Raw genomic sequence first — 26379 nt, forward strand, 5'->3', positions numbered from 1 at the left:
TCCTCCTCCTTCACAGGCACGGCCTGGACCCCGGTTGTTTCCGTGCAATTTCATCTCTTGCCTTTGCTTCCCTGTGAAGCCAAGCCGCGGTGGGCCATGTAATGTGAGAAGGACCTGTTAACCACATTGAGTGGCTATAATGAGTTGCCAGCCTCGTGGGAACTCAGATCAGAGGAAGCAAGAGAGCGGACTGTCAGCCCAGATTATCCATGTGGAGCTGATGGAAGAACTGGCTCCTAGTGGGTCCATTAACGGCATGACCCATGGCCCAGCCCAGAAGGTGAGAGCTGGGCATCCAGGGAGGCCAGGATGCCGTCTGCGTGGCCCTGGCTGCTTTCCTGCCAGAGGGAGGACTCTGCCAAGATGTTATTCTAGATGGAAGTAGCCAGAAGGGATGGAGCGTGGACCTAGTTCCTTCATCCGTTCTAGAGCTGCACACTGAACACTGAACTGGGCACCAGTGATACAGTGGTTAAATAGGACAGAGAGCTTGTGCCTAGTGGTTTTAAGCTACTTCCAGATAATCAAACCTTAAATAACAGCAATTCTAGCTCTCTGCAAATTGTCAAGGTTCCTGATTAGCATAAAAGCAGCACACATCAATAATGCATTTTATAAAGCATCCATGTGGAACTGGGAAGCTGATATAGAATGGTCTCATTGCTTCTTTCCCTAAACCTAAGCACCATGGGAGAAAATGCATTAATACTGTGTCCTGCCTCTGTGAAAATCCAGGGAAAACAGGATATTCTCCTACGCATTGGTCTGGTCGTGGCTATTTATCTTATGAGGCTTAGACTTTAAACATCCCTAGATGCTAAGGAATCCTGAGTATGTATTCTCTCACATAAGGGTCGGCAATGTGTTACTCAAAGATGAAATATACACCAGCCATCCCTGCCTTCTCACCATTTATAAAATTCCACCTGCCAATACTTTCTAGAGCTGCTACCCGTACCCTCTGTGTGTCACAGTGTCCCCTCTGCCCGACTGTGTAACACGGACACACAACCCCATTCCAGGGAGCGTTTCCTGCTTGAGCAACAAGGGGCTCCATCACACAGACGTGCGTTTGCTGGTACCTATTGGTACACCAGAAACATGGCTCAGAACAGTGGTGCCCTACCTTGGATGGTGGCATTTGCCAGGGAAGCCCAGAAATGCCATCTGAAGTTGGAACTCTTCCCATTTTACAGCTGGTTCCAGAGGGAGCTTATTTCAGGAAGAAAAGAAAAAAAAAAAAAAAAAAAAAAGTCCTATCACTCTTTACTCTCCAAGCCTCCATATCACAAGCTTCAGGGCTGCTTTCATCCTGGGCTACAATCTGTCTAGTTATTTAAGTTGAATAAAACAAGTTATATTTGACACTGCTTCTCATTAGGGTTTTCTTGTTCTCTGTTCTCTGTTTCAGCATTGGTTGGAGTTTACAAAGTCTGTGGTGAAGCAACTTAGATGTAAGTATTCTCTGCAAGAAGACAGAAGCCTCACCCCTGGGGAGGGTGGGGTGAAACCTTCCCTCCTTGTAGTGAGTCTTGGTAATTTTCCCCTGTTCTGAGCATAAGTTGGCCCTAAACATGTGAGGATTGGCATCCTGGTGGGGACGGGAGCCCAGAAATCTTCCAGGGAGGATCTTTCCTGACCGGCACCTCTTTGTCTCTGCAGCCCAGCCTCCGTTCACCATGTGCTTCCGGGTAAAGTTTTACCCTGCAGACCCTGCTGCCCTCAAAGAAGAAATAACCAGGTAAGGCTGAGCACATGACCCTCAGCCACTAGGACCTGCTGGAGAAGATAGGAAGGAGGACTATAACCCCCCAGGTCCTCTATTTTGGAAGCTCCTAACTCTGATAGGCAAGGAATTCTTCCTAAATAGAACCTTAATTCTGTACTTTATTTCCGCATGCTCTCTTTGCTCATCCCCTCAGTAGAACTGCAATGGAGAAAGTTTATTTCTTCAAGAAATGTGACTACTTCATCTTAAACTGGTCATCTGCAAAGGGATCTGGAGTAACAAATTAATCAAAAGCATTTTTTTCTTTTACCAATGATGTGGCCACCATGGATGTTTTTGGAGAGGGTTCGGTTGGTACTCATTTTGGGGGCTGAAATACATCTGGCAGCCTGATGTATTTGTGAAATGGCAAAGCGGAAGTGAAGAGCAGAGAAACACTGCAGATTTCAGATCCAAGTGGGTGACTTCCAGTATGCTGGTGGACCAAGCCCAAGATAAACTCTTCATTGTGGCAGGCACACGGCTCCATGGAATGAATCCTATCTCATCCAGCACACCTGAGGATAAGAAAGAACCTCTGTGCCCATGCCTTCCTACAAGAGGGTCGATGACAAGCAGCTTCAAATCTTCTTCAGGGTTTTGTACATCTAAACCAAATTCACTCTAAAAAGTCTTGCCTCAGAGATTTAGGAACTCTCTGTAACAGGGGTCCTTAATTTTTATATTAGAAGGATCTAATTTTGACATTTGTTAGCAAAACCTTGATGTTCCCTTGTAAAGGGAAGGGCCTGAGGTGAGGGGTGATGCCAGGAGATCCTAGAGCTTAGGAAGACATGGCTCTGCCAGTTCTACCCCTATCCCTAAAACCTTAGAGGCAGTAGAGACTGGGATGTGGCCATTACCAGTGTAGAGACTGTCCTTCAAGGCCTTATGCTTTACCTCTAGATCCTAAAGTGCTTCTAAAAATCCCAAAAAAAGGGATGGAAGAGGATGGAAGCAGGAATATGGAATCATACTTACTTCCTGTTCTGGAGAGCGTGCCACTAGTTTTACATCAGATAAAAGGAGCAAAAGTTTCCCTGAGGAGTTCCCGTCGTGGCGCAGTGGTTAACGAATCCGACTAGGAACCATGAGGTTGCGGGTTCAGTCCCTGCCCTTGCTCAGTGGGTTAACGATCCGGCGTTGCCGTGAGTTGTGGTGTAGGTTGCAGACGCAGCTCGGATCCCTCGTTGCTGTGGCTCTGGCGTAGGCCGGTGGCTGCAGCTCCAATTCGACCCCTAGCCTGGGAACCTCCATATGCCGCGGGAGCGCCCAAGAAATAGCAACAACAACAACAACAACAACAACAACAACAAAAAGACCAAAAAAAAAAAAAAAAAAAGTTTCCCTGAGAAGGAAAATGAGGAAACAGAAGAGCAGAGGGCAAGAAACAGGAAGAAGGAGCACACAGGAAGCAAAGTGGGACAGGGAGACAATGGCTTCTTCCCATGGGCCCCGGGGGAGTTTGAAGGGAAATCATGTGAAGTTATCAGAAGGGTCAGGAAGGTTGCTTCCGCCAGATGCTGGGGCAGTGCTCACCCAGCCAGCCATTTTAAAGTACTGAGGACAGCAAAGTGTGTTTAGAACCAAACCTCATGCTCCTTACCTGGCACGTGGAAGTGGATATGGCTCCCACTTTGCTTCTGCAAACCAAGCTCATCCATATTAATGAGCAATCCTGTAGCTTTAGGCAGGAGAGTGAGGGTAGAACCACTATGTTTTAGCAACTTAAACGGAGGGGAGTTTGGGCAAAGCACCAGCCTGCCCTGCTCAGGACGTCCAGAGTGTTCGCCACAGCTCTGTGCCTGCCCCCGCCTCCACTCCCGCTTCCTTTCCTCCCTCCCTTCCTCTCTCTCTCTGGAAAGAGGTGATGGCACCAGAGAGGACCCAGAAGTCCAAGCTCCTGTCCACATGTCAAGGCAAACCTAACACATGTTGGTTGAGAGCCTAGCACCTCACCTCCCAACCCCTGCATCAGGATCACCTCATCTCCACCTCACTGGGCCAACAATGAGGATGAGCAGGACTGGCTCACAACTCAGCGAGATGCCAGTAGATACACTACTTTCTGATTTGATTAAAAGACAAAAATACATGGTTTTCCTGGCCCTTGGGAGGAGGTCTTCATAATATAATTTCATAAATCAAATGTTACTACTTAATACTAACATACAGACCCTCATACCCAAGATGCAGCAGAGGCCGAGGGGCTCAGATGCTGTTGCTGCTCCTTCTTGGCTGTACAGCCTTGGACATAAAATATTAAACTTCTCTGACTTTCAGATCCCTTATTTATGAAATGGGGACAGTGACAGTGCCTCATAGTGTTGTCAGGAGGATCACCACTGCGCGAGGTCTTGTACTTCTTAATCCACCCCCCAGCGAGCCTGGCACTGAGCAAAGGCTCACTGTCTTACTGCCAGGTTGATTACATGCTCTGCAGACCCCAAGGGCTCTGCACGGGGCACAAGTACAGTTAGCTCTGGCTTTTCTCCTTTGTTTATGTGAGAATCCCCACTCCTCTTCTGTCCTGGCTAGAGTCCTAACACTTAAGCAGCTAACATTTGATGCCTGAGAAGCCATGGCCAGGCCTCTCTCCACGCCAGCAAACTTCAAAGACATTGGCAAGCATGTAGCTCCTGCCCTTCCTGCCTGCATCTGTGCCCACTGTCCTCAACTATTCCCCTCTCGCTATCTACCTCACCGGCCTTCCTTCCCTAGGATGCATTTTCCCAGCGCTGTCAGGTCTGTGAACCTCAGGGTGCCTGGCTCTGTTGGAGTCTTGGTGCCTCCCCCTCCGAGGCCTTCTGTGGAGGCCTTGGGCCTAGCTGCATCTTTATCCTTGTTCACATCCCTGCTGATCTTAAAAGAGTGGGTTCCTGCCCCAGCCTCACTCAATACCCATAATTCATTCCTGGCTTAGAGCCCTCCACCCCACCGTCCTGCCAAACTAATTTAGCTGTCAGTGTGCTTTTTCCTAGCAATCTCGGTCCTAAATTTCGCAGCTATCTCGGCTGTTCCCATAAAGCCAGGCTGAGAGGAGGGGATGAAGTAGGGAATAAAGAACTGTGCTTCAATTTATCTCTTGGACTCTTCCCAGATGATAAATTTAGTTGCCAAATCCCGATTAATCTCTTTTGTCATTTTTTAAAGTAATAAATAGATTTTCTTGTCTGAGCTAGAGGCAAGGCAGAGAAAATGGGGATTAGGCACCAGATTTAGCTTTTAACAAGGGCTGCAGGTGTTCGAACTCATTGAAAGATCAAGTAATAGAAGGAAACTGAGTGCAAGTGGGGCCTCCCCTTCCAGGGAAGCAAACTGCCTGACACATGTTTGAGCAGGTGCTCAAAAAAAATGTTAATAGATCTTTTTAGGTCAGTTATCTTTTTAGAAAATGTTAATAGCATTTTTAGATACTTTATTCCTACAGTGAACATCTCTTGAGCCTAGCTTAGGCTAAGATGGGTTGGCAAACTTTTTCTGCAAAAGGCCAGATAGTACGTATTTTGGGCTTTGTGGGCCTTATGGTCTCTGTCACACATACTCTGTTCTGCCATTGTAATGAGAAAGCAGCCATAGACAGTACATAAATGAATGAGCATGGCTGTGTTCCAGTAGCATGTTATTTTATCTCATTGGAAGCTCTGGTGCAGGCCTTAGTTTGCCAGTCCTGAGCTAAGTAATCAAAAAAGACCTGAGTTCAAATCCCAGGTTGTTCTTTAACTAGATATGTGACAAGGCAAGCAACAGTGTCTGCAGTTATTCCCTTTCCTCATGTATGAGACAGGGCTAAAAACAGTAGTCTCCTCATAGAGTTGCTGTGAAGATTAAATGAAAGAATTTGTTTTAAACAATACAGTGTATTGCACACAGTATGCACTCAGTAAGTCATTGCTACATTGTTTTGTTTCTATTTTGTCATCTGTTTCTTCCCATTGGAATGTAAACTCCATAGGAGTAGGGCCTGTTTTGATCTCTGATGTATTCTGAGCACCTGTGGCAGTGTCTGGTGCGTATATGTGTTCAGAACTGCATGGATGGGTAGTTGGGTGGGTGAATGGATGGATGGGTGGGCAGATGGGTAGACAGATGGATGGGTGGGCAGATAGGTAGATGGATGGATGGGTGGATGAGTGAGTGGATGGGATGGATGGATGAATGGAGAGATAGGTGGATGGATGGGTGGATGGGTGGTTTGGATAGATGGAAGGGCAGATAGGTGGATGGATGGATGGGCAGATAGGTGGATAGATGGATGGGAAAATAGGTGGGTGGGTGGATGGGATGGATAGAAGGGAGGAATGTGAGTAGGTGAGCTAGGCACAGGATATATGGGCTCTCTAGAAGAATATTAAAAGTTATAAAACATAATCCCTGACTCCAAGGAGCCCACAGTCTTCATAGTATGGGGGAAGAAGAAATACTAAACATGATCATAATTAGTAAAAAGTAAGGTAGAAAATAGAGGAAGACAGGGGCAAAGAATATAATGAAGGGAAGGCTGGGACAAAGGATCTGGAAAAAATTCATCGAAAGATACCAGTGCTTTCCAGAGCTCAGACCCTTTCATTATGGAAATATTTCTGGATTCATCCCCACCCTCTGATATCAGAAAGCACAGTGCCAAAGCCACTACCTGGGAGAGATGAACATGTTCAAGAAAAACTCAGGTTTTCCTTGGTCATCTTTTATGCTCTCATACTTTCCAACTTTGGATGGTCCTAATTCATACCTCCATCGATTTAGGACAACTTAGCATTTTAACAAGAAAGTGAAAGAGTTCCCATTGTGGTTGAGTGGGTTACAAACCCGAATAGTATCCACAAGGATGCAGGTTCGATCCCTGGCCTCGCTCAGTGGGTTAAGGATCTGGTGTTGCCACGAGCTGCAGTACATCTGCAGGTTGTGGTTGCAGCTTGGATACCACGTTGCTGTGGCTGTGGTATAGACCGGCCGCTGTAGCTCTGACTTGACCCTTAGCCTGGAAACTTCCATATGCCACAGGTGAGGCCAGAAAGAGGCAAAGTTTGAGTTCCCATAGTGGCTCAGTGGAAACAAATCTGACTAGCATCCTTGAGAATGCAGGTTCAATCCCGGGCCTCGCTCAATGGGTTAGCATCCAGCATTGCCATGAGCTAGGGTATAGGTCGCATATGCAGCTTAGATCTGGCATTGCTGTGGCTGCTATTCCACCCCTAGCCTGGGAACTTCATATGCCGCAGGTGTGGCCCTAAAAACAGACCAAAAAAAAAAAAAAAAAAAAAAACAGAAAGAGGCAAAATTTAACCAAAAAAAAAAAAAAAAGCTACCTCAGGAGGAAGCTTGCTGTCTTAAATTGGGTCTAAAGCCAATTTCTTTTTTGTTCCATTGAGGATTTCTCTCTAATGATGAAGAGTTCTCTTGACTTCATTCAGGACCCTTCTCTCCCTAACCATTGCTCACTGAATTACCATGGGGGGCAGAAAAAGCATCAGATCCTAAGTCAGAACATCCTCGATTTTGATCACTGTGTGAGCTCAGACACATCACTCTCTATCTCCAGGCTTCACTTTCCTCAGCTATAAAATGTGAGAATTGGGCTCTGTAACTCCTGCAATGAGGGTCTGAAACCGGGTACCCCATCCAGCCTGCTCATTACAAGCTGACTGGGTTGGGTAGCCCCAGCAGGCTAATCCCTTGCCTGGCAATCCAGTGGCCCTGGTGACGGTGCCTCAGGCAACAAGATAGTCTTCCTTAGGCCCTTGTGTGGCAGCAGAGAACATCCTGCAGGGCCTCTTGGGAATAGGCCTAAGGATGCTCTGAGTCACATGGGATATACTCTCATGACCAACAACACGGAGTCATCGGAGTCATTGGTTACCACCTTAAATGAACAGAACCCAAAGCTTGATAGAAGCCACTGTGGCAGAAAAGGGTGGGGAGACCCCTAGTGCAACTCTCTACCTTGAAGCTGTCGGTTGATTCTTTCATGAGCTCATCTCTTGTCCTCTAAAGACTGTGGCGTGTTCCCCTAGGATGCTGACTTGCCCCTCCATCCCCTCCCCCTCCAGTTGCTGCACCATTGCTGAACAGTGTTCCCCTGGCCTTACCCTAGACTTCTTCTCTGTTGCCCTCCTACCTTCACAAGTCTGAAGGAACCCGCCCAGCAGTGAAAAGCCTTATTTCCTTCCATCTCACCTGAGGCACCTGTCACATGCCCATCATGGTTCCCAGTGTGATGAAGAATGTGTCCCCCTTGGGGGACAAAAAAGCTGGAGGAGCCTTTTCAAACGTAGGACCACCCATACACAGACTGATGTGCTTCCTGTTGTGGGGGGGGGGGGTGTTCTCCTCTCCACCACATTGAGGATAACTGGCCCGAGCCTCATTGCCCCTTTGAAATAACTCCTCTAGTCCAATATGTGCTATCCCTGAATTTTGGACGCAGACAAGCAGAGAGGTGTGGAGGGAGGGATACTTGACCTTAGGCCCAGGGAGCGCTCCATGAGTGAAGTGCAAAAGGCTTGCTGCATCATCTGCCAAAGCCCTGTGGAAGGCGGGGGCTGGGGCAGCAGCGAGAGGCAGAAAGGTATGGAGGCCTGCTTTCTCCATACCTTGTGGCATTTCGCTGTGGGAAACAGAACAAAGAGAAACTTGATTTGGCAGATCCTTCTTAAAAAATTACTATTCACTCTGCATGATGCCTTTTTCCTTCAGTTTTCCCTGGCAAACACTGGGGCCGATTGGGGGTGATGGTGGTGATTGTGATAAGGAGGGGGATTCTTACTAACTTCCAGATGACCGTACTCACCTTCCATTTGTGGAGGGCAGTCCATCCTGATGTGGTTAGAAAGATGCTTTGGAATTTTCTCAGTGCTTCATAAGCTCTAATCTAAATACAAATCGCCTGGGAATCTTTTTCTTTTGGTTTTTTCAATTGCTGCCTTTAGAATCCTCTCCTTATCTTTAACTTTTGCCTTTTTTTTTTTTTTTTTTTTTTTTTTTTGTCTTTTCTAGGGCCGCACCCACAGCATATGGAGGTTCCCAGGCTAGGGGTCTAACCGGAGCTACAGCTGCCAGCCTACACCAGTGCCATAGCAATGCAGGATCCAGGCTGGGTCTGCGACCTATGCTGCAGCTCATGGCAATGCTGGATCTTCAACCCACTGAGCGAGGCCAGGGATCGAACTGGCAACCTCATGGTTCCTAGTTGAATTTGTTAATCACTGAGCCATGACGGGAACTCCTCACCTGGGAATCTTGTTAAACTGACCCAGTATATCTCAGATGGGGCTAATTCTCCATTTCCAACATGCTTGCAGATGCTGCTGATACCTGGTTATGTTGGCCTTTGAGTAGCAAGGCCTTAGGAGAGAACGTTTGACCACTCCTTCGTTTCTGTTTAATTACTTGAATCACCAAGCCCTAGGCTCTCAGAGTCACCTGCTGATACTACTCCTCACCCTAGAGGTTACACTGTCAATGGTCTTTCTTTTGAGCATTTTCACATGATCAAGTGGGCAAGGAATCCTCTGATTTATTCTTCAGCCTGAAAACAAAACCTTTGGAAACCTCTAGTTTTCCAGGGAGGGCCCAATCTCTTTTTGGTTCAGACTGGTAGAATTGAGAGGAATTTTTACTATCTTCCTATTACTCCTCTAGAAATGCTGTAGTTATCTATGGCTATTTAGCAAAATACCATGAAACTTAAAATAACAAGCATTTATTATCTCTCACTTTGTGTGGGCAAGGAATTCAGGAGTGGCTTAGCTGGGTGGTTCTGGCTCAGGGTCTTCCCTGGGGTTGCAGCCAAGAGGTTGGCCAGGTCTGTGGTCATCTGAAGGCTTGACCAGAGGATCTACTTCTAAGATGATGTACTCACATGGCTGCTGGCACAAAGCGTCAGTTCCTTGCTTGCTGTTGGCAGAAGACCTCCGTTCTTCACCATCTGGACCTTTTTATGATGCTGCTTAAGTGTCCTCAAACAGAATGAGTGATCCAGGAGAAAGGGAGAACAAGGAGGAAGCTGCAGCACCATTATGACCTAGCCTCAGATGTCAGACACTAGCACTTCTGCTTCACTGTCTTTGTTAGAAGCAAGTTACTAAGTCCAGCCACATTCAAAGAGAGGGAATTAGCCTCTACTTCTGGAAATGAGGAGTATCTGGGAATTTGTGGACATATTTTTAAAACCATCACAGATGCCCCTTGGCTAAGGAGCCACTGTGGCAGGTGACTTACTTAAGGGTGGGATACCCCTGGCCTCTGCTCTTTTCAGGGTACCTGTGAGGCTATGAACATCAGAACTCCCCACACCTTATAAAGACCTTTCAAAATAGAAAGTCAGCAGTTCCAGGGTCCACCCAACTACTTGTGAAACAACAAAGCAGTTATAGCACAAAGAGGGCAGAATAACTTAGTGATGAAGAGCCAACTGCAGGAGGCTAACAGTCAGAATCTGAATCCTGACACTGATCACTTGCCCACGAGAAAATCACTTAAGTCTCTGTTTCTTTATCCTGAAAAAGAGGGATGATAACAGCACGTATTTCACAGTGATATGTGAAAGCTAGATGAGATTTTGCATGAAGAGTGTGTAACTCCTAGATGGGCAAATTGTGAGCGCTTTCAACACACATCAGCTGTTGTTCTTGATCACCTTTGTTCCTATAGTTGAAGAAATTCTAGCCACAAGTTTCTGTGCTTCTCCACTTTCCTCAGATTCTGACCTCTGCCAATAGCAAGGGCTGTTCACATGTGGACAGAGTCCCTTGGCAAAGCCAAGGCAGAACCCTTCCTTGGGCGAGTTGCTCACCTGCTTCTTAAGAAACTATGTCAGCCAGAGTCCAAGGTGGAGAGAGGTGCCATCAGCCCCTCTCTTCCAACCAAGGTCTCTTTCTTGGTGCTGAGCTAACCAGGGCTGGCTCCTTCCAAAGCCTAGCACCCAGGGTGGGAGGGGTGGAGGGGATAGGGGAATTCTTTAAACCAAGAGGTGCCCTTTCTGTCTTGAGCTTCAGAAGGAAACTGACAGGTTGTTTTGAATTGAACCTCCAGGCTGAGTGCTTAAAAGAGTCTTCAAGGAAGTAGAAAATGTATTTGTTCTGTGGTATGTTTTGAGATTTTTTTTTTAATGTAGTAAAAGTGTCCTGACAAAGATTTTTACAGGCTTATATTACATATTTATGTCTTTAAGGCAATCAAAGAAATCCTTCATAGTTCATTCTCTGTTTTCTCTCCAGGTATTTAGTCTTCCTGCAGATCAAAAGGGATCTCTACCACGGCCGCCTCCTCTGTAAAACATCAGATGCTGCCTTGTTAGCAGCTTATATCCTTCAAGGTAATGACTTTTGACAGGATAAATTTCCTTCTCATGCTAAGTACTGATTACATTATCTCAGTTACCACAGATGACTACTTCTTGGATATAAATGGTACCTATCTTGAAATAGAGTCTGAGTTAAAGGGCTTTGCCTGGACTCCCTACACCCAGGAAGCTTCAACCACTCAACCTTAAGTTACACCTCAGGTCTTCCCGGCAGTGCCTTCAAGCCATTCAGACTCTGTTTGAGGGGTTTTCCCTGCACACTTGCTTGATGAAGTTACTGAGACTTCATCATTACTCTGGATAGTAATCCAAATCAGTTTTTTTCCCTTATCCTCTCATGCAAATCTCAAAGGTATGAAACATTTGGGGATTCTGTTGTCTAGTTCAGAGACCATTCCATTCCGAGCAAAGCTGAAATGTTTCCAAGTAGCAAACCCATTTTCTAACATGCAAATAAGGCAGAACTTGGTCTGTACCCAGCTGATACCCAAATGGGCTTTATTTGTGAAGCTGTAGGGTAGGTATACACTCTTCACATGTGACCCCTTTTCCTTTCATGAAACTCAGGGACCCTAAGTACTGCTTCCTAAACATCTCATAGTCCTTTTGGCCTAAAACTGTCACTGGGTTATTTTGAACCATAGCACTAAAACCATGAAGTTTCCATCAAAGAATCTGAATTCTCAATTGGGAATCTGTGAACTTCAGGAAGCTACTTTGTGAACAGAACCTAAAAAATGCTTGCCAATATGAAACTAAAGTTCTTCCGGCAAGAGAAATATCACAGCTGTGCTAAGAATGTAAAAGTCAGCCTAGTACAACTCTGACTTCTGAGACTCCTGATTTTTAAAAAATCACCTAAGGGGAGTTCCTGTTGTGGTGCAGTGGAAATGAATCAGACTGGTATCCGTGAGGATGCGGGTTCAATCTCTGGCCTCTCTCAGTGAGTCATGGATCCCATCTTGCTGTGGCTGTGGCATAAGGCCAGCAGCTGCAGCTCCGATTTAGTCCTTAACCTGGGAACTTCTGATGCCATGGGTGTGGCCCTTAAAAGCAAAAAAAAAAAAAAAAAAATCACCTAAGCAGGAAATCTAGAAGGTCTATTCAACTCTTAAGATACTAAAAGATGCCCCTTTCCTTTCATTTTTAAAGGAAAACCTGGTGCCATCTAAGTGAAATTTTATTTCTTCTTCTTTTTTTTTTTTTTTTTTTTTTTAGGACAACACCCACGGCATATGGAGGTTCCCAGGCTAGGGGTCAAATCAGAGCTATAGCTGCTGGCCTATGCCAGAGCCACAGCAACACCAGATCCAAGCTGCATCTGCGACCTACACCACAACTCATGTCAATGCCGGATCCCTAACCCCTGAGCAAGGCCAGGGATCTCATAGATGCTGGTCAGATTCATTTTGGCTGAGCCACAATGGAAACTCCTGGAGCTTTCTAAATAAAATCCTAATAAATGACCCCATGGATCAAGGTCACTCTGGACTTTAAGCCCAGGGAAGCCTTTAGTCTCTTGGTAAATGATAGAAATTAAAAAAAAAAAAAAAAGGCACAATGAGGAGAGCTGTGCCACAGCACGACATTTCAGTTGTAAGAAAAGGGCACATTTTCCTCTTAATATTTTCTCCCCCCGCAGACTTGTCACCTGCGTTGGTTGTAATTCTCATTAGGGACAGAGAAAAGACAACCACAGAGCAGCTGAACTTAACATCCTTCCTCCGAACATAGCCATGCTGTTCTCTATAGCACGCTTCACTGGAGGAGCCTGGGCTCTGACCTGGGAAGACACCGCCCTAACAGTTCACTGATCTGAGATCTCAGCAGCTTTGGGGAGGGACTCTGTGAATTTGCAAGAGGAAAAAACCACCCACCACCCCACAGGGAACTGGGAAGTCAGCCTTGGGACCTGGTGCTCCCTGACTCAAGGGTGCTTTCTGGTTATAGCCAGACTTCCCACTCTGCAGTCCTCTCCAGGGACTGGCCAGGCAACTGGTCAACCCTTAGTGAATATTTATTCAGATATATTCACTTGATTTGATTGATTTGGACTGAGAGCTGAGTTCTGAGTTTCATTCATGGTTCATTCATCATTTTGCTGCATTCCTGCTAAAATCCTCAAAACAAGATTTAGACTTTGGATTCAGCTCAGGCCCAAGAGGTTCTGTCTTCCTGATCAAATCTAGTTTTCTGTGCTGCCACAAACAGCATTGGTCCCAGGCCCTCTTCTCATGGCTGAATGGCTGAGGACCATGGTCTAGGCTTCTGATCTTCTATTGCAAATTTTTGTGTGGTGACCTCAGAACACAGGGATAGCAGAATTCCCTCGTGGTGCAGTGGGTTAAGGATTCAGCATTGTCACTGCTGCAGATCAGGTCACTGCTGTGACATGAGTTGCATCCCTGGCCGAGGAAATTCTACATGCCATGGGAAGACCAAATGAACAAAAAAGGAACACAGGGTCAGCTCTACTTACTCTGCTTGGCCTTGATATCAACCAAGTCAGTGTGTACACCTGGGAAAACAAAAGTGGGCCTGTTCCTCAAAAAGGGGGGGGGGTGGAGTTCTCCTGTGGTGCAGCAGATTAAGGAGCCAGTGTTCACTGTGGTGGCTGAGGTCACTGCTGTGGTGCAGGTTCAATCCCTGGCCTGAGAACCTCCACATTCTTTGGGCATGGCCAAAAATAAAGTGGCCCTGCTCCTGAGGGACATGCCTTCCAGTTGACCTACAACTGCTCAAAATCCACTGTTCTTTGAAAATCTGGTATGGACTTTGGCTTTTGCTCTGTGTTAATTTCTTGTTGCTTTGCCAGTGATAATTTACCTCTCTCCACAATTGTTTTCCTCCACTTTCCTTTTGCAAGCGGAGATTGGGGATTATGACCCAGGAAAACACCCTGAAGGCTACAGCTCCAAGTTCCAGTTTTTCCCTAAACATTCAGAGAAGCTGGAAAGGAAGATTGCTGAGATTCACAAGACAGAACTCAGGTGCGTGACACTCAGTTCAGGCCCAGTCCACTGTCTCCACCACAGCCTGAGCATACAGCCTCTGCGCTGTGTCCTCTCCTCCTGCAGACGCAGCCTTCCTGACTTTGGGATGCACCATTTTCAGTGATCCACTGACAGTACAACCTCCAGCCCTACGGGCTGGCTCCCTCCAAGAACAGTGGTGTAGACTGAAGCTTACATGCCAGAGAGACACTCTATAGTAAGGGAAACAGATAAGGATAGGCCTCCGAAAGGTATTTGTTTCCGTAAGATTAATGAGGAGACAGAGGGAAGAAGCATGAATGGGGGAAAAGAAAAGGAAAACATAAAGAAACAGCAGGAGAGAAAAAGCTGAGGGGAAAGGGAAATGTGGATATGAAAAATGAGCCTCCACCCTCAGACTGTGGCAGTGACGTGTGGGTTGGTGGATGGGACCACTCAGGGCTGGCAGCTGTGGGTACACGGAGGGCACCTGGTTCAGTAGTGTCTTCAGCACTGCTTCACTCAACCCCACACTCCTGTACAAAGGGAAGGAGGGACTTGTCCTCCTCAGATTCTCCTAGTTCTCCCAGACTATGCCAGATTCCACAAAATAGCATTAATGGATCCTTTTATCCAAATGAAATAAGGTTTCCTACAAAGATCAATTTTAAAAAATAACAGGGAATTCCTGTCGTGGCTCAGTGGTTAATGAACCCGACTAGGATCCGTGAGTATGCAGGGTCAATCCCTGGCCTCGCTCAGTGGGTTAAGGATCCAGTGCTGCTGTGAGCTGTGGTGTAGGTCACAGACGTGGTGCGGATCTGGCGTTGCTGTGGCTGCAGTTGTGTAGCTCTGATTCAACCCTTTGCCTGGGCACCTGCATATGCCTCGGGTGCGGCCCTAAAAGGACAAAAAAATAACAATAGCAGTAGGGTTTTTGGGCTTCAGTTGTGTGGCATGCTGAAGCACAGATTTCCCAAACTGATGAACTATGAAGAAAAAAATTATATACAATGCAGCTTTGTGAAAAACAAAAAAACCTGCCGTCATAGCCATACAGTACAATTTTTTTTAAAGATCTTTTAAAATGTTTGTGTAACTACCTTTCTGGGAAAGAACAATGTCCAAGGACAGGTAAAAAGACAATTCTTTTTTTTTTTTTTTTTTTTGCTTTTTTTAGGGCTGCACCCGCAGCATATGGAGGTTCCCAGGCTAGGGGTCTAATTAGAGCTGTAGCTGCCAGCCTACCCCACAGCCATGCCAGATCCAAGCCAAGGCTGTGACCTACACCACAGCTCATGGCAACACCAGATCCTTAACCCACTGAGCGAGACCAGGGATCAAACCCACAACCTCATGGTTCCTAGTCAGATTAATTTCCACTGCACCACGACAGGAACTCCGGCAAAAGATACTTCTAATGATAATATTAAGCTTAAACTAGTTCTTACCCTAATGTCCCCCAAACAGAAAATCTTTACCTTCAAAGATTTTACCAACAAATATGTCCCCAGAGCCTCCTTTATACACAGACCTCGTGCCCACTCTGTGTGGCGGGACTGGTTCCCACCCTCCGGATGGAATGGGGTTGCCTATCAGATGTGGGATCCTAGCTGACCCCGTGGCTTCTCCTGGTGTTGGTGCTGCCCCGGCTCCTCCCATCACTCTTAGGGAATAGCGGCCCCTTGTGGTAAAGGTCTGAATAAACAGGTGTGAAGGCTCATGCCACAAAGGGGAGAAGGGGGATCAGCTGGGCTGCCTGGAGGTGCTGGCAGGTAGGTTGTATGAGATGTCAGAGCAATGGGGACAGCCCTTCAGAAACCTAAGAGAAGTCAGGGGAGCCCCCAGGAAATGATGCCCACTTTGAGGGCTCCCAAGCTTTGGGCCAACTCCAGGGGTGAATGGCATGCACAGAGCCTTACAGCTTCCAGTCAGGGAATAAGGAGGCTCCTTGGACAAGGTGGTGGTGCTCAGCTGCCTCTGGTGCCTGGTCCTTTGCCTGCTGCACCAGAATTTTCCAAACAGCCTCCCCGTGTCTTAGGTGTGCTAGTGAGTGTACACGTCTACAGTCTACAAAATGCCTCCTTCCACAGGTACTGCTTACACAGGCTTAGCCTCATCTTCATAATGTAAAAATGTGTCTGTTTCCTCCAACCTTAATGCCAGTTCCTTGAGGGCCCAGACTGTGCACTGTGTGTTTCAGTATATTTCCCAGCAAGCAGCACAGAGACTGCTTGAGGTGGTGACTGACTGGTGCCTCTCCAGAAAGAGTAGAGGGAATTTGGCCTGCTCGTCCCTGGGAATTTGGCTGGCTTGTCTTCCTGGCCTGCCACATTACTTGAGGCAAAGGATGAACCTAGAAAGTTTCAGTCCTGCCCACCAGCCATCAGAGTTGTTGACTTCACAAACTGCCCACCCCTCCTCACACTGAAACTCACACCAAGGCCAACCCCATATGTGTAGAAAGACACTGGACCCAGAGAACCTGTGCTGATGCTGCACTGGATCTGTGTGGAGGCAGCCAGGAGGTGAATGATGCCGAAGGCCCATTCTGCAGATGACTTGGTGCCATTGCTGGTTTCTTCCTTTTTCTACTTGTTTCCTTTTCACAGTCATCACCATGTGGGCAGCAGGGCTATTGTGGGGTCTGGGGAGCTCAGCATGGTCTCCTGTTACATCTTTTTACCCTCTGTTCCCATGTCCCTTTTGGTAAAGGAGGAAGTCAGGCGGCACCAGCAAGATATACAGGCCTCTTCTTTGTGTTTCAGTCTAGATCAGATGGCCTGCCACCAGCCTTCAGATGTATTTTTTTCTGCCCCCATAGTATTTTTTTTGTCCACGCCCATGGCATGTAGAAGTTCCCGAGCCAGGGCTCGAACCCACACCAGAGCAGTGACACAAGCTACTGCAGTGACAACACCATATCCTTAACCCACTGCGCCACAAGAGAACTCCCGTGGCATTTTTTTATAATTTTATCCATGTGTAGTTGATTTACAATGTGTTAATTTCTGCTGTACAGCAAAGTGATTCAGTTATGCAGATGTATACACATTCTTTTTCACATACTTTTCCACTATGATTTGTCACAGAATATTGAATATAGTTCCCTGTGCTATACAGTAGGACTTGTTTGCCCCCGTAGTATTGAACACTGTGAAATGCCACATAAAAATTGGTATCTCTGAATTCTCTTTTAAAAATCACACCTAGCAATGCTGGGCGCTACATTCTAAGACTATGGTCTTGGAGCTGAGGTGTAGCTGCCCTCATTAGATAGGGTAGCACTTCTAATTTGCCATAGTCCCCGCCACTCCCTATTGTGTTACACTCAGTCCATGTCATTCATTATGTAGCCTGCCTCATTCTGAAGACAGCTTAGTTTATTTAGACAAGAGTCTCTGAAGCTGGTCCTAGGACAGAGCAGGGGGCACACTCTGGAAAAATAGGAGTGTGAGACTCACCCTGAGCACTTCTTATTAAGTTTACCTCAAGGGAACCTATGGGAACAGGAAACCCTAAAATCATCTTGTTCTCTTTATTCCAGTGGTCAAACACCAGCAACATCAGAGCTGAACTTTTTAAGAAAAGCGCAGACATTGGAGACCTATGGAGTGGACCCTCATCCGTGTAAGGTGAGACCTCTATGGTCGGAGACCACACAGACCTTTCCTCCTCTAGAGGGCGACAGGCAGTGGGGGAAGGGACCATGTGTCTGCAACACCTGCCCTTTCAGGATCTGTGTGATTGGCTTTTTGAGTGACAGATGCCAGAGAAAATGTCTCATTGTGAAAACTCGAGTCCATGCTGTGTAGTCTTGTGATGCCACATCACCGTCGGAGGGGCTGAGGCAAAGCCCATCTAAATAACAAATGCAAAAGGGGGGCCCACTTTGGCCATAGTGGGTAATTGGGTGGAAACGAGGAGAGGAGGAATGTGGAAGGCCCCCCACAGGGAATGATCAGAGGCGCCTCGGTGGACCGCCTACCCTCCCCTGACCCCTAATCTAGTTTCTCTCCAAGAGTGGGTTTTATTGACTGCAGCAGCGAAAGTCACAGTGCGTAACTCCAGCGCAGTCACATTTAATTCCATTATGCACTTGTGAGGGCGAGTCGGGAACCAGCCGGGGAGGCTCTGCCCAGAGGAAAACCTCTGTAATTACTCATATGTGTCTGGCATTTCGGAGACGCGCTCCGGCAGCCACAGGCACTGCGGAGAGCACTGGAGCCTGTGGCTGGATCCTGGCCCTTCATCTCCTCGTCCCAGCTACTTTGACACTTCTGGTCTCTGCCTCACTTCCTCCACATCTTTGCCTCTTTCTTTCCACTGCTGGAGAGGCCCCAGCACCACCAGTAAGCCTGATTCTCCACCACTGACCTCTTCTTCCTCATAGGTGAGAGGCACCGTATGTTTCAAACAAAAATTAAAAGAGTAGAATAGAAACCAAGGAACCTGGTGACGTGGGGGGCGTCCCCTTGGCCACTTGTTGAGATGATGGTGATTTGTTTTTGTGTAGGATTTAATGCCGAAACGTCAAATCTGAACTTTGAAAACATTCTGGCACTCAGAAACCTGGTCACGCTCTCCATCTCCACAGTACCCGATCCACCAGCACCGCCTGTGGACGGATAACCACTACGTTCTTGGGGGCCGGCACTGTTGGAAAACACATTCTTGCCGATTTAGACAAAAAAAAAAAAAAATTGGTCTCTAAGTATTTACAAATGAATTACAAAGCTTCCTGAACAATGCCTTCTTCACAACCGTGTGGTGCATAAATTGCTCAGATATTCTCAGCTGGGACTGCATAGGACTGAAGAGAACCTTTAAGTCACCTGGCCTTGGCACCAGTGCCAGTCTCCTACTTATGGGGGCCTTCAGAGGCTTCTGCAAGCCTCTTTTGCCTCATCCCCGTGCAAGTCCTTGTAGATACTCAATACTTGTCCTCCCTGAACTGCTGAATCACTTTAGGACCTTAAAAGACATAGCTGCCTAAAGCTATGGTCATCAGCAGGTGCCAGGTCATTTGACCCCACATCTGTCCAGTCTGCTTGGGCCAACAAAATGCCCTCCTCCTCCAAGATAGGTCCCTGGCCAGGGCTGTCACCTGATGGCATGTAGCAGTGGGCTGACAGTGAACCTGAGCAGGATAGCTGAGTGGGTGAGGGGGAGTCTCTGTTGCCTGGGGGGGGGGGTGTCTGGAAGCTGCAATGACAGCCAGCCTCGTGTCCAGCCCAAAGGCACATGCACCCTAAGACTGCAGGGCTCCTGGCTCAGCCTGGTCTTCGATGAGTCTGTCCACCATCAGACTCAGGGGTGAAGAGGCTGCAGGAAGGAATTAGCATTCATACCAGGCACCGCATAAGGCCCGACCCCACACATCATATCATTTCATCCCCACAGCATCAAGTCCTAAAAGGAAGGAGAGAGAGAGGTTTGCGGCACACCTTCTCCAGCAGGCCCGCTGGAACCCTTTCACCTTATTTTCTCATCTCATCCTCATATCAGCACTGGGAGGTGGATATTACCCTTCCTGATTTATGGACAAGGTGAAAGTTCCAGGAGGCCCCAATGACGAGGCACGGAGTGGTATAGCAAGACTATGAACTCAGGTCACTTCCTGTTGTTGTGTGTCTATAAGGAGCAGAAGCCCCCAGGAGACTTGCTCTGGGGGAAGGTGGGAGCAGTCATCTCGCTGGACTTCCCTCTCTTGTTCCTGGGCCCCTACTCCTTGCTCGCCGAGGGCCACGGCAGGACCCTGCTGCTCATCTCCTTGGGCTCTGGCTCAGAGCTCCCTCAGCCCTCCTGACAAGGAGGACAGTTGGGAGCCTTTACTCTTGTCATTAAGTAGAGGCACTTTGGTGATGTGCTACCAAGCATTTGCCTTAATGTTGCTACAGGAGAGCCAAAGTACACCGGAGCGCTCGGCGAAATAAATACTGATGATTTCTATTAACAGAGAGGCAATTACTGGGCCCTGGGAATCTGGGGCACGCAGCCCTGGGGAGGATAGAAGAAGAAGAATTGTTTTGATAATTAAATGAGAGCAGAACAATGCTTCGGCTGGGCTCTGTTCTCCTGGACTGATTAAGAAGCTGCTGTTCCTCCTGTCCACACTGATGGTTTCTTTCTGCCCAGAGTGTCCTTGGCTAGCTCAGGGACCAGGAAGAAGAGATCCTACCGGTTTTGTGTGGGACAGCTGGAGGGCTGCAGTAGCTAGCTGTCTGATCCTAATGCCCAAACTCGCTGGCTCCGTGCCCCTCCTCTATCCCCCACCTCCCAGTAAGAGCCCGCAGCAGACCAAACTTATGAAGCTGCTGGGGGAGGAGAATGGAGCAATCCACTGGCAGCCCACTGTTGCCCCTGCTCCTCAGCCTTGACACCTCTGCAACCTCAGGAGCCACCGTCTTGTTCCGTCCAGGGGACCTGGGACTGGTTGTTTGCCCTGGGTCTCCTGCGAGCCCAGACTGTGGCCCCCTGCCCTGTTGAGGTTTATGGTGGATCAGACCCATCGCAGGAACCCAGCCTGGTCATGAGTCAAGAAGGTGCCTTTCATGGAGAGCCTGCACATGCCAGGCTCACAAACACCCTCTCATTTAATCTTTACAGTGCTGCCAAGAAGAGAGTATTGACTTCTTTTTAAGATAAGAACACTGAGCTCTGAGGGACGAACACGTCCAGGGTTACCGGCAAGGACGGGGCTGGGACCCAGACCTGGAGTTGTTGAGTCTCAATGCAGTGCTCTTTCAGTTCATGTGCATGGCCTTCCTTGAGGTGAGATGGCCTTTATTTAGGAACAAAGCAGGGCTCTCTGCTCATTCTGATCCAGAGAGGACAAAAGACCTATAGGACTGCTGAAATCATCATATAAAAATGTAATGTCAATTCAGCAGGTGGCTTTATGTCTGTTCTGTGTAGACCAGGAAAAAAATTGATTGCAGCAGGATCTGGGTTAGAGCAACCACACAAATAAAATCACAGTGTCATTTTCCTGTCCTTAAAATAGGACCATTGCTTTTGTAATCCAGCAGCCTAGGCTCCTCTCTAAATAGCCCCCCTCCCCATCTTGACAAGTTGTGAAGCAAAACAAGAAAAACCAGTGTTGACTTACCTTGCTCCTCAGGTGGGCCGCTCTTGGCTGCACTGTGGGGAGAGTGTTAGATTTACTGCCAAAATGAGGAACTTGACTAAAACCACTTATATGGCTAGTTTCTGCCAAGACTTCCATTTCTGAGCTGTCCTGGGTTGATGCCAAGCCCCTTACAGGATGCCTGCCTCCTCCTTATTTCCATACTAGTCTCTTGTGGCCATGTTTAGGTATATTGAAACTGGGTGGTTTTCATGATTGACTTAATGTGCTAATGTGACTATGAGCTTTTTCAGGAACTAGCGTTAAGTGTATGGAAGAGCATGTGGAATCTTCTTCCCTAAGTTTTTTTTTTTTTTTTTTAAGAATAATAGAGACTTCATCCACCCAGACTGAGTTAGTTTCAGTTGTGCTCCCCACTGGGGACTATCTGGCCCTGAAAGGCATAGCCACCGAGTATACCTGGTCTCGCCTCCGTCACCCCCAGGATGTCTTCTGGGAGCAGCAGATCGAAGCCAACTTCACTATATCTGGAGGTGGATCTGGGCAGAGATGGCCAGATGTCCCTATTTCCAGGAACCAGCCAGTACTGTGATTCCCAGAAACCCTTTTCTAGGCAGAGTGATTATCGTTAAACATTTGATGATAATGTATTGATGCAGGTCAAGTTCGATGGTGGGTCCAGATGAATATGTGAATGGCTCAATGCAAATTCATCCCCTCCCCAAGAAAAATTCTGCTGGCTTTGCCCTGGCAGTGAATCATTCAGGCCATCTCCCTAAAATCAGAGGCAAGTAGTTTTTCTTGAAGTATGTATTATTTTCTTCATCTTGCAAATGAGGAAACTGAGGTCCAGAGCACTTAGTAAATTACAGAGCAAATAAGTTGCATGGCTGGGGCGTTCCCACTGTGGCATAATTCATTACCTGTGAATTGGCCATGGCTCCAATTCAGTCCCGGGCCTGGGAACACCCATGTGCCATGGGTGCGTTCCAAAAAAGGGGGGAAAAAAAAAAGAGGAGAAGAAGCACAGCTGGGATCTTAAACCAAGACTGATGCTCTTTCTGCAAGGATGAAATACTAAACACAGATTTCTCACCTCACCATAGAAGCCAACTAAAGTCTCTTGCCTGAATGGGGCTGGCGATATCTGCTGCATGGCTGTCAAGTTTTGATTCCACCAGAGTTTTGATTCCACCTCCCAGATCCATCAGTGGCTCAGTCCTAAGGGTGCTGATTGCATCAGGATAGGAGGGGGACAAGAGGAAGGAGAGACTCTGCTTGATAATGTAGAAGATCTGAAGAATGGGTTATTCCTCTCTGAGTCACTTCTCTCCTCGTCCTCATTTCCTTCTCTTTTTGTTTTTCTCATGTAATTTGTCCTTTTGCATACAAGTCCCAAGGGCAGCCTCCCAAGGAGAATGGCGTGTTAGATGAAAGAAACTGGGAAACTTCCAGAGAAGATGTCAGTGTGGGTGGGGCTACCCATTTGTGTTTTCGTGCTGGTCCAGAAGCGGGGCTTCTTGCTGTAATTCCAACCCCGCTCCTCATGAGCCAGAAACAAGTAGCTGACATCCCAGCTCCCTGCCTTGGTAGATGCCTTTCTCTGCAGCTGCTGCATTGGAAGCCATTTGGGGAACTGCTCTCTTCTAAGTGAGAGGATAGATTGGGATTGCATAAGGTGCTGCTTTGACTTACTAGAACAACGTGGCATCTCATCGGGCTTTATTCCCAGTTTGCTCCTTGTTCCAGATGAGCCAGTCTAGTCCGGAGAGGCTGTTCCCCTGTAACTCCTATACCTGCCTTCCCTCGGAGGCCAGCCCTGAGGTATCTGGCAGAGAGATGGCCAGTGCCACCCAGCTCGTGGGAGGGCCCTACCTTCCCTCTGCTCTGGCTAGAGGAAGACCTGTCCCTGTGATGACTTTCACAGAGCCTAACTCCTTCCCCTCCTGCCCACTTTACTTTTCCCTCAGATCCCAAATGTATCCCCCAGACCCCCTTCTCCATGGCCTCTAACCAAGAGTGACTTCTCCCTTTCTATCCCAACTTCCCACACCCTCATTTCCTAAGTAACAACATTTAAATCCATCAACATCAGGAAAAATAGTAAAATGTTAACGCTTTGTAAAAAAAATTTTGTGTTGCGTTCAATAAACTCAGCTAATGAGTAGCAGCTATAATAGTGTTACCAGCAACACAACCATTAGCCTGTATCCGATGCCCACTGAGCACCGCTCAAGAGGAAGAGCTCATTATCAGCCCTGACTTTACAGTGAGGCGTTTGGAACACAGGGCAGTGAAGGGACCCGGCCAAGGTCACATGGGCTTGAGGGCAGAGCCAGGGCCTGGGCCTGGGTGGACCTGGGCCTGGATGGTGCGTGCCCTTCCACCGTTGCCTGCAGGGGCCTGGAGTGATCGAGATGGGAGGCCCTCCCTGCCCACCCGCTGCTCCCTGTCCCACTCGCATCCCACTGTCCTCTGTGCCCCACCCTTTGTTTCCATCCTTGCACCTCTTCTTCCTCTGGGGCTTTCCCTCTCTCAGCACCATCACATGTCACCTCTGCCCCCTGTGCCTGCCCTCGTTTTTTAAAAAATATTTTTAAAATTGTGATATTTTTTAATTTTTTAAAAATTGTATTACAGTAGATTTACATTGTTTTGGCCATTTCTGCTGTACAGCAAAGTGACCCAGTTGTACATCTATACACACGCTCCTTCTCATATTATCTTTCATCATGTTCCATCACAAGTGATTGGACTTAGTTTCCTGTGCTGTGCAGTAGGACCTCATTGTCTATGGGTTCTAAATGTAACAGTTTGTGTCTCCTCACCTTGAACTCCCCGTCCATCCCACTCCCTCCCCCTCGGCGACCAAAGATCTGCTGGCCGTGTTTGTGAGCCACCCCTCATTTTGCTCCTGTGCGTGCGGACATCCCCCACTGCAGCCACACTGCCCCTACCCCACTGCTTCACACATTCATCTGAGAAATATTTCCCGCGGGTCTCTTCTGTGAATACGAATAAGGTAAGGTCTCAGCCTCAAGGCTCTGTCTAAACCTTCCTTCACTGCCTGCACAGTGGGCCCAAGACCTCCTGGTGCCCACTCTCCATGCCTGGAAGCAGAATCCTCCCTCACCGCCCGCCTCCCCACCTCCCCGCTCCAGAGGCGAGCCTGTCCTGACCCATATCTCTGCCAACCTGCCCAGTGAGTGCCGGTGCCCCTGGCAGAGGCCGTGTTTGTGTGCAGTGCTAGCGCGCAGCTGTTAACACCCTCCACCAAGAACTGGTGATGGCAGGAGACCCAGCCCCGTGGCCTTGCAGTATCTCCATTCAGGTTATTTTTAAACAGCTTTTATTGCTGTGCCCATGGGTTGAATGACATTGCGCTTGCAGCCAAGTGTTGGGGTCACAACAGACCCTGAGGAAAGGACAGTAATAATGATGCGTTAATGTTCGAATGTTTGCAAAACGTATAACTAGTTTATTCCTGGGGCCCAGATACTCACACCTGAAACCCTGACTCGAAGAGACAGTTTTAAGACCAAACTTCACTTCTTCTTGAGGCAAGGTTCATGAGGCCCCACAGAGGCCCCACTGTCCTTAGGACTGATCAGGCTGAAGATCTGTGCCAGGGAGGCAAGCCCTGAAGCTAGAGAGACTAGGAGGACCCTGCAGCCACAGCCCACACTTGCACACATATCACACCAGGGGCCTCACGCTGACCCCATGGCACTGTCTGAGCTGTGGCCCAGACAGCTGTCCTGCACAAACACTTGACCTGCATCCTGGCATAAATTTCTGGCCGCCTGAATGTACTCACACCCTGACAGCAGATTCCTACCCATCTTCGCTATCACGAAGGAAGCTTCTCTGAAAGAATGCCATCCACCAGCCAGCTTGCTGTGCCCCATCCTAACCTAGAGAAGGCCTGGGCCCTGTGGAGCTCACTTCCTATGGGAGGGACCCATGGCGCACAGCTTCTGCTGCACCTTCTCCCCTTGCTCAGCAGAGCCTCAAGCCTGGTGTTTACAAACTGATGGTGACAGGTGACCAGGAGGCCTCTTTGTTGGTTCAGGCGCCATAGGGCAGGTGACAGCTATTCCACTTGGCCAGTTGCTTATATTTTCTTCCGCTAAACTTTCCTGAGGGAACCCAGAGTATTAGGCCCTCCTGAAAATGATAGCTGCTATTCTCTCTCTTTTTCTCTGATAACACCTTTCTTGAGAAATAATTCACACATCATAAAATTAATCATTTTAAGTGTGCAATTCAGTGGTTCTTAGTATATTAACAGAGTTGTGAAACTATCACCACTAATTTTAGAACATTTTCATTATCCCCCAGAAAGAAACCCTGTACCTATTAGCTGTCACTCCTCTTCTCCCCTCCCCCACCGCCATGGCAACACGGAACATTCTTTTTGTCCTTATGGATTTGCCTTTTTTGGACATTTCATATAGATGGAAGCATGCAACATGTAATCTTTTGTATCTGGCTTCTTTTACTTAGTGTAATGTTTTCAAGGTTCATTTCTGTTGTTGCAGGTATCAGTATGACATTCCTCTTTACTGCTGAATAAGGGTCCATTATATAGATATACCACATTTTGTTTATTCATTTATCAGGTGATGGACATTTGGTTGTTTCCACCTTTTGTTTTTTGTTTTTTTGAAGTATAGTTGCTGTACTATATTATATAAGTTATAAGTGTACAATATAGTGATTCACAATTTTTAAAGGTTATGCTCTACTTATAGTTACTATAAAATATTGGCACTATTCCCTTTATTATACAATATATCCTTGGAGGTTATCGTTTCCACTTTTTAGCTGTTATGAATAATCCTGCTCTGAACATCATGTACAAGTTTCTGTTTGAACACGTGTTTTCAGTTCTCTTGGGTGCATACCTAGGAGTGGAATTTCTGGGTCATGTGGTTAACTCTGCATTTAACAATTTGAAGAACTTCCAAACTGCTTTCCAAAGTGATGTCACATTTTACAATCCCACCAACAATGTGCGAGGGTTTGCCAGTCTCTCTGGATGTTCACAATAGCCTTCTAAGATTGGTATCATTTTAATCTACAACTTAAGGTCAAGGGCACAGAGGCTCAGGGAAGGTACGTAACTTGCCTGTTACCTCCAAATGCCAGGCTCTTCCCTCTCTGACCTCCTGGCAAGTGTTAACCCTGTATCCCCAGTGAACAACTGTGTTTCTCATCCTTTGGCCTCCACGCCTGCATCACT

General features: G+C 47.4%; 1 protein-coding gene across 7 annotated transcripts in view; it reads left to right on the forward strand.

Annotated features, from left to right (window-relative positions):
• Window positions 1-26379, forward strand: part of FRMD5 (FERM domain containing 5) — a 335453-nt gene that overhangs the window by 287011 nt on the left and 22063 nt on the right. For all 7 annotated transcript variants that reach the window (XM_021096590.1, XM_021096597.1, XM_021096605.1 and 4 more), the window contains 5 exons: window positions 1412-1454; window positions 1663-1741; window positions 10987-11084; window positions 13939-14062; window positions 17592-17679. In XM_021096590.1, coding sequence (XP_020952249.1) covers window positions 1412-1454; window positions 1663-1741; window positions 10987-11084; window positions 13939-14062; window positions 17592-17679 — 432 coding nt within the window. The remainder of the gene's footprint in view (window positions 1-1411; window positions 1455-1662; window positions 1742-10986; window positions 11085-13938; window positions 14063-17591; window positions 17680-26379) is intronic.

The sequence above is a fragment of the Sus scrofa genome, chromosome 1 (genome assembly GCF_000003025.6).
Source record: "Sus scrofa isolate TJ Tabasco breed Duroc chromosome 1, Sscrofa11.1, whole genome shotgun sequence".
In the NCBI taxonomy this organism is placed as follows: Eukaryota; Metazoa; Chordata; class Mammalia; order Artiodactyla; family Suidae; genus Sus; species Sus scrofa.